Source organism: Nyctereutes procyonoides, unplaced genomic scaffold, assembly GCF_905146905.1.
Source record: "Nyctereutes procyonoides isolate TBG_1078 unplaced genomic scaffold, NYPRO_anot_genome, whole genome shotgun sequence".
Taxonomy (NCBI): Eukaryota; Metazoa; Chordata; class Mammalia; order Carnivora; family Canidae; genus Nyctereutes; species Nyctereutes procyonoides.
Window position 1 is genome coordinate 30,266,952 of NW_026575159.1, and position 13,518 is coordinate 30,280,469.

General features: G+C 48.0%; 1 protein-coding gene across 1 annotated transcript in view; it reads right to left on the reverse strand.

The window, feature by feature from the left end:
• TRAPPC9 (trafficking protein particle complex subunit 9) overlaps positions 1 to 13,518 on the reverse strand; it is a 542,263-nt gene that overhangs the window by 425,781 nt on the left and 102,964 nt on the right. The window contains exon 13 of the mRNA XM_055314325.1: positions 5,927 to 6,072. Within this exon, the coding sequence (XP_055170300.1) occupies positions 5,927 to 6,072 (146 nt within the window). The remainder of the gene's footprint in view (positions 1 to 5,926; positions 6,073 to 13,518) is intronic.

The window sequence follows — 13,518 nt, forward strand, 5'->3', positions numbered from 1 at the left end:
TTTAAGCCTGATGTCAATGCAGGGAAGTGGACAGCAGAGCAAGGACATCCTCCTTCACAAACAAGGAGCAGGCCCTGCAGGCTGAATGGCCTTCCTCAACGTGGTAACTGAGAGCCAGACGCAAGGCTGCCAAGGTCTGAGCTCTCTGCCCTGTGCTGCTCTGTTACTGCTGGCTCCAGGGCCCCAGGCCTCCTGCCTCCTCCCTTCTACCCCTCCTTACCGGGCCTCCTGGGCCCTCAGGCAGGAGAACTCCCGAGGGCAGGCTCATAGAAGCCACTCTCTAGAGCACACTGTGCCTCCACCTGGCTCTTCATAGCCTCTCTGAGCCCATGCTGGCTCCAGCAGTAGCACCCAGGCCCTCACACCAACAAAGAAAACATCACATGTTGGGCGCCTGGGTGGCTCAGCCAGTTCAGCACCTGCCTTCGGCTCAGGGTCCTGGGATCAGTCCCACATCAGGCTCATTGCTCAACAGGGAGTCTGCTTCTCCCTCTGCTTGCCGGCCCCCTGCTTGTGTGCGCATGTCTCTCTCTCTCTCAGATAAATAAATCAAATCTTTTTAGAAAGAAAGAAAGAGGGGGATCCCTGGGTGGCGCAGCGGTTTGGCGCCTGCCTTTGGCCCGGGGCGCGGTCCTGGAGACCAGGGATCGAATCCCACGTCGGGCTCCCGGTGCATGAAGCCTGCTTCCCCCTCTGCCTGTGTCTCTGCCTCTCTCTCTCTCTCTCTCTCTCTCTCTCTCTCTGTGCACGACTATCATAAATAAAAAATAAAATAAAATATTAAAGAAAGAAAGAAAGAAAAAGAAAGAAGAAAGAAAGAAAGAAAACATCACCTATTTTAACAGGTTGCTCTGCCTGACAGCTAAGGAACCATTTGTTTTCTCTGTCATGGTAAAAAAAAAAAAAAAATCATCATTTAAAATATCATTTTCCTGGGGTTCTGAAAGGAACCATTTATACTTGCATGCTCCTACTCTACTAAAGGTAAATCTAGGGACGCCTGGGTGGCTCAGTAGTTGAGTGTCTGCCTCCGGCTCAGGGCATGATCCCGGGGTCCTGGGATCGAGTCCCACATCAGGCTCCCTGTGGGGCGCCTGCTTCTCCCTCTGCCTGTGTCTCTGCCTCTCTCTGTCTCTCATGAATAAATAAATAATATCTTTTAAAAAAATAAGTCTAAGATAAATCACTGATTGCATCACTAATGACATGATTACTTTTGTCTGAAAGAAGACCATCTCCACTCCAGGCCTCAGCAGTCAGATCCCATGGTGGACGCCCTTCCTTGAGATTCTATCCTAGAAACCATAGAGGGAACAGCAGTGGGTGGCTATTCAACACCTGCCCAGCATCAGGCCCTCCCCACTCTGAGCCACACCACACTCTTTGTCCAACCTGGAGGGACCTGGCTGGCGGGAAGCGCCCCTGATTTCTCGCTGCAGCCCCAGCACCTAGGACAGTGCACGCAACTGCTATCCAGAACCTTCTCTCCACAGCTGCCAGCTCCTTTAGGACCATTACCTCTCCCAACCCTCAGAAGAACCCTGTGCATTGGCGTCTCTTCTCTCACTGTACATGAGCAAGCACAATCTTGTCCGAGGTGATGAGCGGGAGGCTTCAGGGCCAAGCTATGGCCCACGGCCACTTGACAGCCGGGGCCTGTGCAGGCCACCACACGGCCTCCGGGGTGGCACTGAGCCTGGCCATGCCACAAAGTCCTAGCACAAATCACAGAAAACCCTTCACCCCACCCCCACCCCCGTACTCAAGCTCAGGACGTGAGCCACAATCACCTCTGCACAGACTGAACGGCGGCAGTGGCAACGCTAGCAAGAGGGAGACAGAAGATGGGTAAATTATTCCAAATTAGAGTGCAGACGGTCTCAAAAACTGCCCCCAGGGGCTTCTCCTTCTCAAACACTCTATGTCCCCTGCTGTGATGATAACTCCTCCAATTATACACAAAGATTCATTTATAGATATTGGAATTTTAGGTTAAAGATGTGTGATTCTTCAAACCTCTAGGCAGGTCTTCACTGATGAGAATGCTGCAGAAAACATATTAGAAGCCACAGAATATAAATTACATTTTCCTACCCGTGGGTATTCAACAAATAACATGCATTTTGGCCGAGGCTTCTATTATATTTTAGAAAAAAATCTTGCATCATCCACTGAATTTTACCTCAGCCCGGATGAGCAGGTGCTTTTCATGGGGATGAGGAGCCATATTATAAAGAAAGAAATCCCTGAGCTTTGACTTGTAAACCACGGCTGGAGACTGAGCTGTGCACTCACTAGCTGTCCTACCTAGGGCAGGTCATTTACATACGCTCAGTCTTAATTTTCTCATTTGTCAAATGAGGATATAATGCCTGCAGCGTTGTGTAGTTATGCAAATCCCTGGGTAAGGTTTGTTTAAGCCCTCTGCAGCACATGCAGGGTGTTACTTTCATAAGTGAAGCCTCAACAATTGAAACTTGGAGAGGAAAAAATAAATACATAGAGAGGCAGGACTGGCTTTAGTGGGGATTGGCGGGGGGCGGTTGGAGCTGCACCCACACAGGCCCAGGCTGGGGGTGGTGAGGTCGAGCCATCTCAAAATCAACAGACTGAAACCAGAATGTGAAAGACAAACTTTCACCACAAACGCCTACTTAGTCGGGCCTCCTCCCCTAACAACCAGGAGACACTTGCGGCTAGCTGGTCGCTCATTCACGTTAATGAACACTCACTGGCCGTTACTGGCCCCTTATCAGATGCAGGCCACTGGTGGACCACGGACGTGGAGCCGCTGCCACGGCCCCCCCAGCACCAACGCAGGAGGAGCCATAGTGCCTGGCACCGCGGCCACCACCAGGGGGCCCCTGCCTTCCTGAACCTTCACCCCATAGCATCTGGCTGGCAGGGAGTCAGGGGAAACGTCATTTTCAGGCTTTTAGCCCAAGCAGCACAGTGAGAACAGTGGGCAGGGGACCGAGCAGCAGTATGGGCTGCTGGTCAACATCTGTGTGGACTGGCTTTCGTACCCCTTACAACGCCTGACACACAGCAGTAGGAATCCGTGCCTGCGTGACAGATGCAAGAGCAAACGAGCAAAATCATTTCCCAGACGCAAACGGAAACCATTCCAACACTGTCAGAGAAAACTCAAAATCTCATCATTTTAAATATGTAAGATATATTTAAAGCTAAGGAAAGGCGAGGATTCCATACCATGTAAGAGGATATTTTTCTCCACTTCAGCCAATCTTTATTTAATGGCACTAACTAAAACTAGTCATTATTTTCTGTATTGGTCCACTTCCTTATACTTACTACGGCTTGAAATTACTACTTAATACTTCCCTCCAACTCTACCAACACTTCATGAGGGCAGTGACCATGACTGCCTTGTCACCATTAGAACCACAAGGCCAGGGCTGCCACTTGCCCGGCACATGGGAGAAACTCAATGGGGGTTTACTGATGGCTGAACCAATGCAGACATATGCACATGCACATATGCACACACACACACACACACAGAGACTATAGTGTAGTATGCTACATACTTGGGGCTCCTAATTTCAGAAACATCTCAATTTACAATCTGGTGGTATTTTTCAAGGACATTATTCCGTATTTCCTCCTTTATTTTCTTGTTTTACATAATGAAGAACCAGAGCCCCCACAAGCCACATCGTGCTCCTCAAGAGACAACATCACCATCAAGCAAGCCCCCAGGGTGCCTTCCCAGGTTGGAGGCGCCCCCGCTCCCAGCTGGTCCAGTCCTTACTGTTCGTCCAAGCTCAGCAGGTAAGCCAGCAGGCCCTGCTGGTGACAGTTCTACACTGTTAGGCAACCTGCCCTGCATCTCATCTTCACATGCTACTTCTCCTGTTTCTGCCCTGTCTGCCAGCCTATACTGACCCGGAAAACCTGTGGAGGGCAGGGACCATGTGTTATGTTTCACTCTGCGCACTGGAGAAAACCATACTTCCTCCAAAAACACTAAGGAAACTAAATGAGCTGAACTATGACACCCTCGAACAAAGAAATGTTTGCCATTCCAGGAGAGCACAGGGTCTGCGTAGTACTCCTACCCGTTATGCCCTCTGTCTTTGGAACAAACTCCTCTTAGGAAACACTGTATTTTTAAGGTGTTCAGATAACCTACTAATTGTGAATAAGGCTTATTATGAGATCCTTCCAGATGCTAAGGAATTCTAGTGCTGGCGTTAATGTAAGAACTTTTCACTGAGACCACGTGATGTGTGTAAGGCTCACACTGTCCCTCTGACCTTGAACTCCATGATGCCAGCCAGCAAGCACGAAATGCATCATGAGCCAAGGCATGCTCTGAGTTCTTCAGCAAGTCATTTGAACTCCCTGAATCTCAGGGCACCTGGGTGGTTCAGTCACTTAAGGATCTGCCTTCGGCTCAAGTCATGATCCCGGAATCCTGGGATCAAGCCCTGGGTCAGGCTTGGGGAGTATGCTTCTCCCTCTCCCTCTGACTACTGCTCCTACTGCTCCTTCTGCATGTGCTTGCATGTGCACTCACTTGCTTGCTCTCTATTTCAATAAATAAATAAATAATCTAAAAATAGTAATTAAAAATTTTGTTTGAATTCCCTGAATCTCAGCATCCCTTTCTGTAAAATGGGGGTCATAATATCTACCCCATTCCTTCTGTACAACACTCTTCTAGCAGCTGTTGGTACAGCAGTGAGTAAACGGAGGGAAGGGAAAGAGAAATGGATGAACATGGAAGAGAACTAGGTCTCGAAGGCACAGAGTCCTGGAAGGGACAGCCCTGTGAGTGCAGGGATCAGAGAAGACCCCTCTGGAGATGTGGGGAGTGAGCCTGGGCAGACAGCAGAGGCAGCATCAAGCCCTGGGACCGCACCAACACTGCTATGTTCAAAGACCAGCAAGGATCCAGGCACCTGGGTCTGGGGGGCAGGGGTCGGTAAGAGAGGCAGGAGAACAGAGAGGCAGGCAGAGTGCTGCATGACAGGCCAGGTCACGGAGGGCCACGGTCCAAGTTGTCAGGTGGGTGGTACTGCAAGTGTGGAAGGACACCTATACCCTGGGAAGAAAGGCCTTGTGAAGTCAGGCCGCCTTTCTGCTGCATTCAGGCTGCAGAGATTACAAGCAGAAATAAAACAGAAGGAGGAGAAAGCACTGCATTTCAAAAGCAGAGACAAAAGCTCCTCCGATCTCGTATTGAAACTCCTAAGAGAGAATCAGCAAGTACCCACCAGGGACAGGCCTCTCCCTTTCACTTCAACAATACGACACATAGGCTCGTGTCTGGCAATGATCAGCGCATTATCTCAAAATGTCAGGGACCCAAGGAAGGAGGAGCTGGCAGAGAACGAGGCCTGCTTCTGGGCCAGGCCTCGGGAGGGACAGAGAGGGTAGCACATAAGCCCTGGGTCCACGGAGAGGGAGGAAGGCAGCAGGCAGGGCTGGGACCCAGCAGGGAGCTCGGCACACAGAAAAGTATGTTACAGATTCTCAAGAATGAGTGCTGGCTCCTGCTCGACCCCAAAACATAGCTGCACGTGGCCCTGCTGAACCACCGGATCTCCAGCTTGCACGCAAAGCCAGGGCTGCCAGTGCACAATAGAGAACACAATGCACTGTCCCTATGTCCCAGTCAAGTCTCATCCCGGATGATCCCGAAGCCATGCTGGGCTCCAATGACCACTGTCTTCTTGTCTGCTTCAGTCTAGGTAACAGAGGTCTTCTGGTTTCTAGAACTTCCGCAGAACTCACCTTTGATGAAATCGATTTAAAAAAAAATCAGATATAGGGTCAAAGTTGTGACAATGGCAGCAAACTGGATAAAATGAGATGGAGCCTTTGTTCACATGCATGAACAAAGGGGAACCTAGACCAGTCACTGGTGGCCAGGCGAAGCCAGGATGAACGGGCCTACCTATTTTCTTGTTGCGCTCTTCTCCACGGTTGTGTGCAATAATTGGTGAGTAGATGAAGGGGCTCTTGGTTGACACGTTCTGACCCAGCAAGCTTTTCATCTTCTGTGGCCGGAGGCTGGCAGGAAGGTTCAACAGCTTCACTCGCCTATTGTTTCAAATGGAACAAAAATACTTCAACTGCCTTGTTAGCGTGGTTTCAGCATAAATACTATGAAATACCGTGTGTCAGAAAAACAGTAAATCCCACAGCAGAGGGAAAAGCACTCCCGTTCAGCAGGACAAAGCAGCAAATCACTGCACGTGGTCACTCAGGTCCACCCTGGGCAGCAGCTGCTCCCCGCCACCAGCTGCGGCGGCCACAAGGAGCGGGCTGAGATCTGGCCTGCACTGCTTCAGCTGTACGCCTGTGGACGAGCGCCCTGCCTTTTCCTACGCTCAGGTTCCTCACCTCCAGAATGCACACAGGGTCCTCCCTCACAAACTATCGTGAGGGTTCAAGTCAAGGCTTCAGTACCTACCACTCAGCAAGGCAGATTCTCTTCTGTCGCTGCCTGCATCCCTCGGGGTGGGCTCGCCCTCAGGCACAGGACAGCAGCACCTGACTGTAAGGGCCGACGGGTCCCGTACAGAGGTTAACAGCACCGTCTGCTTCACTGAAGAGAAAGGCTGACTCCCCACCAGCACAGCCTGTCCCTTAAACTGCTCTCCTAGCTGTAGGGGTGCACCCATCACCACTCATGCTCAGATTGGCCAGCTCCCCTTTATTTGGCATCTACCAATCTGTACACCTGAGCACGCCCAGGCCCCTGCTCACTACCTCACATGTATCATTTCAATGAAACATCCCAACCTCCTTCCTAGCTTGGCTTCTATTACTATCGCCTCACATCATCAATCAGGAAACCAACACAGAGGGACAATAAATTGCCCAAATTGCATGGCTGGAAGCTGGTGACAGCAGGAGACAGTACACTCTTAAACCACAGCATCTGTGACCCCCTCCCATGATCACCTAGGCAAATAGGGTTAGGATCTGGAATGTCCCGAGGTGGGGACACCAAGTAGCCCAGTGGTGACCCTGCCAGCACTCTTGCCTCTGTGTCTATAGCCTCCTCACAGGAAGGTAAGGCCAGTGGGTTGGGAGGGAATCATGCATGTCCCCCTGGGACTGAGCCCTTTGTTTGTTTTTCATTTTATTTTCCTATCAGCCCCTTTAGGATGCTTTTTTTTCACTTTTTTAAAAGATTTTTTTTTCCTTTTCTTTCTTTTTTTTTTTTTTTTTTTTTTACTGCTACACCCAAGGTGGGGCTTGAACTCACAACCCTGAGATCAAGAGTCACATGCTCCACCAACAGCCAGGTGCCCCTTTTCTATGCATGTTTATCCATTCATCTGATGATGGGCATTTGGGTTCTTTCCACGTCTTGGCCATCTTGCATGATGCTGTGATAAACATGGGGGTATAGACATCTCCTTAAGACCCTGTTTTCATTCCCTTTGGATACATACCCAAGAGTTAGGATTAGTGGTTCATAGGGTAGGTCTACTGTTAATGTCCTGAGGAAACTCCACGGTGGCCGGACTGATCTGCACTCCCAGCAGCAGTGCACGAGGTCCCCTTCCCCACCTCCTTTCATCTCCCTGATGACAGCCACTGTAACAGGTGCGAGTGGGTAGCTCACTGTGGTTTCCTTGTGCATCTCCCCAATGGTGAGCGATGCTCAGCATCTTTAAGGTTCATACACACAACGGGATGTTACCCTGGCACAAGACAAAGCACTCTGAAGCAGCACCAGCCTCCAGCCCTCTCCCCTCCATCACAGAACGATCCTGGAGGCCAGATATTGGCAAGGTGGGGCAGAGATGGACATAGCCTCTGGATCACTGCTCTGGAAAACTGCCCGACTTGCATCGAACTTCATGTGAGTGAGACATAAACCCTTGTTGTAAGTGTTAAATCTTTCTCATATTTCAGGGTTAGTATTCCTTCCACACCACAGGTTAGCCTATATTGACGTACAAAGACTCCCTTATAGAGTTCATAAAATCACTGCTTTCTCAGCTGAAAAGAATCTCCCTGATACGTAGTGCAATCCTGTCCCTATGCACACACGTCCCTACGGCACTCAGCAGCCACTCACAACTCCCCACATCCCCTCCTTGAACCGTCACGGCTACACACAACTTTCATCCATTTCCCACAATGAACGCAAACAGTGCTTACAAACCAAAGTCCTCAAAGCCAAGGACTGTATCTTGTACACCTGCTCTGACTCCCTTGTCTTTGCATGCACCCCTCCACTACACTTTATTCATACAGGATCAGAATCACTTACAATTTCTTCTCCATTTCAACTTAGCTGTGAGCTCTCCAGGACAGGGGCACCTGGGCATCCAGTGCCTGGTGCAATAATCTAATAATCACCTCAGTAAATATTCAATGAATAAACTCCCAGAAGTCAATTATTTTTTTATTTTTTTAAGATTTTATTTATTAGAGAGAGAGAGAGAGAGAGAGAGAGAGAGAGCACAAGTGGGGTAGGGAGAGAGGGAGAAGCAGACTCCCCACTAAGCAGGGAGCCTAACACCGGGCTCAATCCCAGGACCCTGAGATCATGACCTGAGCTGAAGGCAGACATTCAGTGGACTGAGCCACCCAGGCTCCCTTGGAATTTTTTTTTTTTAAGATTTATTTATTTACTTGAGAGAAAGAGAGAGAGAGAGAACACTCAAGCAGGAGGAGGGGCAGAGAGAGAGAGAGAAATCCCAAACAGACTCCCTGCTGAGTATGGAGCCTGACATAGGGCTGGATCTCACAACCCTGAGATTATGACCAAGGCTAAAATCAAGAGACAGACACTCAGTTGACTGAGCCACCCAGACACCTACAAAATTTTCTGAATTTCTAACTCAGCTTCCAAATCATTTAAAGTCATAAACTCAAGCCTAAGCAGCTCATTACTAATAGCTGCAACCCTAGCCATTTGCAAGCATTCAAAAAACACCTGCACACTGCCCTGGATCTAAGATGAGCAAACCGTAAAGCTGGCTAACACACACTGTGCCCAGAGGTGCTCCCCTGCAGGCAATTCTCAGTGTACCCCTAAGAAGCAAATGTGGGTAATACACAGACCATGAGGGATCCCTGGGTGGCTCAGCGGTTTAGCGCCTGCCTTTGGCCCAGGGCGCAATCCTGGAGGCCCGGGATCAAGTCCCACATCAGGCTCCCGGCATGGAGCCTGCATCTCCCTCCTCCTGTGTCTCTGCCTCTCTCTCTCTCTATGTCTATCATGAATAAATAAATAAATCTTTAAAAAAAAATACACAGACCATGACTACAGTCTGAAGGACCTACCCCCTATACAACTAGCACAGACTACTTCATCTCCTGCACCTCAATACTTCCACCTATAAAATAGGAAAAATAACAGCTACCTGATAATGCCATAGGGGAAGAGGACACCTCCTTTCCCTAGTTCCATGCTTCCATGGGAAGGGACATCTGCAGAGGGACAGTCCTGACCTCACCATGCCCCTCCCTCACTCCTCCTAAGGGAGGGGGTCAATTTGGAAGGAGAACCAGGGTGTGCAATGCTCAGCCCCTTCTGTCCGCAAGGGGCACACCCTGCTATGCTGTCCATGCGGCTAAAAGGGGTCTGGCCCTCTGAAAGAGGCATACAGTCACCCAGCGCTGCTAGACACTGGACAGACCTGAGCCATGCTGTTCACTGGATCTTCCGTATATCTGAAACAAGTCTTTATTTCTATTGATTCCAAACTCAAGTAAAGAAGGAGTATCTGAAGTGATACACCCAACTGTAGCAGGCCATTTTGAGGACGAAGCAAGCTAATAAATGTAAAGCATCTATAACAGTGCCTCACACAGAGCAGGCTGCAAAAGTCTTTCTCTTCCCCTGCTTAAAGCAACACCTATTTACAGACAGTCAGCAAAGGCACTGATGCAAAGACTCCAAATCTGGACTGGAGTAAAGAAACTAAACTTGGGTCCCAAGCCTGCTGCGAGCAGGCCACTGAGCCTTAGACCAGGCACAATCTATTTGAGCCTTAGAGTTTATTCATGTGTAAAATGATTCTGTTTTCTAGCAACACAAATTGGTTTCTACTACACGCCACAGTCACACCTAAAAATGAGATGTCATCTGTGATTCTATAGGACTCATCCAGAAATTCCAGATCATATAAAAGACTTACGAAACATGCAAAGGAATTCTAAGGACATGGTCAGCCCAGAGAAGTAACCCAACAAGCGGCCAGTGTTCACCCATAACTCAAAACTTAGCATCTAATGTCTTTTTTATAAAATGCATCGTATAGGGGGAAAAAAAATCACTCAAGACACTTGACCTAAAGGACACATAGTTCATTTAGCATGAATCCCTGCAGAACTAGTAACACCACATTTAGTCTGTGAATCCAATACCAGGAAAGCAGAATTCCAGGAATAAAGTGTCCAAAACAGGGCTTATATGTAGAGATTCCACTTGGATACTGCCACCATGTCAAAGCCTGGCTGCGCTCATTTCGCTCTGGCTGACGGGGACCATGCAGGACCCTGCAGAGCACTGACTGGGATCCTGATCTGAGACACCCTGGTGACAGGAGTGCTAGGGAAAGCAGCTCAACTTTTCTCACTTGGTTTTGAATCCATCTACCTTCTTCACAGCAGAAACATATCTAAGAACCAGCACAGATGGGCAGTGATTAAAATGGCCACATGTGCCCTACACTTGGCCGAGCACAACTGACACGGCTGGAAAGGGCACACACACGACCAGCTCAGTAACACGTGAGCACCCCGCTCTCACTCCTAAGTGGACTACACGGTTCTCATAGTCCCTGCAAAGCTCTCGTGTGAGGTCTGTCTGGGAGGTTATGGGTGCAGCAATCACACGAGTATGAGGGAAGAAACTGGACAACCTGGACTGGGATCTGGGAGGTGACTGTCCTGTCTTATTAACCAAGAAAACTACCCTGACCATCATGGCCTTCTAAGCCCTTTTTTTAACTAAATACCTATAATCCCTCCTCAAATAATACAATTAACTTAAAAGTTTAAGTTTTAGGGATGCCTCACTGGCTCAGTCAGTGGAGCATGCAATTCCTGATCTCGGAGTTGTGAGTTTGAGCCCCACAATGGGTGTAGAGATTACTTAAAAATAAAATCTTTAGGGTATCTGGGTGGCTCAATCAGTTGAGTACCCAGCTTTTGGGTTTCGGCTCCGGTCATGATATAGGGTTGTGGAATGCAGCCCCACATTCGGCACCATGCTCAGAAAGGAGTCTGCTTAAGGATTCTCTCTCTCTCTCTCTCTCTCTCTCTCTCTCTACCCCTCTACCCCTCCCCCTGCTCGTGCACACATGTTCTCTCTCTAAAAATAAATAAGTGAATCTTTAAAATTAAATAAAATCTTTAACCAAAAACAAAAAAGTTTAAGTTTTAAAAGCGCCACAGCCACTCAAAAGCTACTCAAAGCTCATTCTGACTGAAGGGTTTGGTCCTTATCAATTAAAATACTCTCATTAACTCTAGAGCTCTTTGCCAGACTGAAGGAGTTTAAAGTTAGCTCACTGAAACCAGCTAACCCCCTCCGCCCCACCCCAGGTTAAATTCTTACTGGTTCACTGTAAATAGCATCTAAGCTTTATTATCATTTCTTCTTTAATAATTCTCAACTTGCTGTGTGTGAATAGTCCACAGGATTGTTACTTGCTTTTGTGTACATCATCAGTTTATGGAAAGTTCTAGAAGGAATAAGACAGCTTCTAGTTTTAAGGGGACTTCCTATGTGCTCATTCTGGGCAGCAGGAATGGGATATGGGTTTGGCAGCCTCTTGCTTGACCACTTGGTGTGAGTTTGGCTCCTGTTTGATCAAGACTGAAGCCCCACAGTTCACCATTGGACCAAGCACATCTCAGGCACCCAATAAATATTTGATTAATTGAATTTTAGGACAGAATTATAGCAGGGATGTATTTGGGCTCCTTTTCTGGTTAACCTGTATCATGTTACTTTAAAGTATTTCTGGGTGAGCCCAGGTCATGCTCCCATGCCTACAGAGCACACAGGTATCTTCCTGGAAGCTGAGGAGATGGCTTCACTGTCTAAAACTAGGAAAGTCCTCAATAGGAGTAAGGGCTCCAGTCATACCCAGAAGGCATCACCAACACTGACTTTCCAAAGGAAATTCCAAAGGAATTTCCTTCCACTTTGCCAGTGGTGCTAATGCTACCATGGAATAAAGAACCCATCCATAGGATTCCTACATCTGATCACATGCAGTTTATAGTTCTAGTTTTTAATGAGATCAGGCAAGACTGACAAACAAGTGAGTCACTGAGACAAACAAGGCTGATCTCTCTAGTTCAAAGACTCCAAGAACCATTCAGAGCATGTTTACACATAGTGGGTAGTACATGAAACCAATTTTTTAAAAATAGTCCAGGACCACATCTAGCTGTTCAGAGGTGGCTCTCCGATAGAGGCCACACGGACCTTCACAGTGAAAGAGATACATGGCCAAAAATCTGGTCACTGTAGATTTAATAGAATTTGCCCAAATGTCAGGTTATTATGCTTCTGCACAATCTGTTGTATTGTTTGCAGACAGCTAAGGGATCAAATGTTAGCATCACCAATTTTTTTTCAGTCAATGCACTGTTTGAAAATTTAGGTGTACTGAGGCACCTGGTGGCCCACTCAGTTGAGTCCCTGACTCTTGACTGCAGCTCAGATCATGACCTCAGGGTGGGACTGAGCCCCAAATTGGGCTTCAAGCTGAGCATGGAATCTGCTTGGGATTCTTTCTCTCCCTCTGCCCCTCCCCACCCCACTTGCACATGCTTGCTCCTTCTCCCTCTCTCTCTAAATAATGATGATGATGATGATGATGATGATGATGATGATGAAGAAAATGTAGGTGTAAAATGTTTCCTACTCAAAAATTGAGATTTACTGAGTACTTAGTATGTACCAGCCACTGTGCTCCACACTTTTATATGCATCAGCTCTGCTAAAACTAAACCAGTAGCCTCATGAGGAACCATTTTTAAGGCCATTTTAAAGATTAGAAAACTAAGGCTCACAGAACCCAGGTCATACATTAGTGAAAAATAAACCCAAAGTCTCTAACTTCCATTCAAGGCTGCCTCTGTAACCCAGCTTGTCCCTCTTCTGGTGTCTCTGTGTGGAGAACAGGACTCTTTCTCCTCAGCCCCAACCACCTGCCAGGACCAACCCACCCAGCTCCATTGGCAGAGGTCCTGACAGCGTGGGGATCCAGACGCAGCAGCAAAATCCTAGAAAGTTCTGTTAGGTTCAGGATGTTCTATTATGCAAGGCTGCCTAAACTTTAGAATGATCCAGGTCATGATGAAGATGACAAATTATTAAGGAAGGCTTTTCTAGTCTTTAATTTTAAAAAACATACCATGTCCTTAATTCCAAATCAAACACATTCTATTTGATGTCTTTCACACAGAAAGGCCCAACATGGACCCTGATTTCCTGAGTTTATATCAGCCACAAGGAAGCAGAGTACAAAACAAAACCACCACACACTCCCTCAGGGA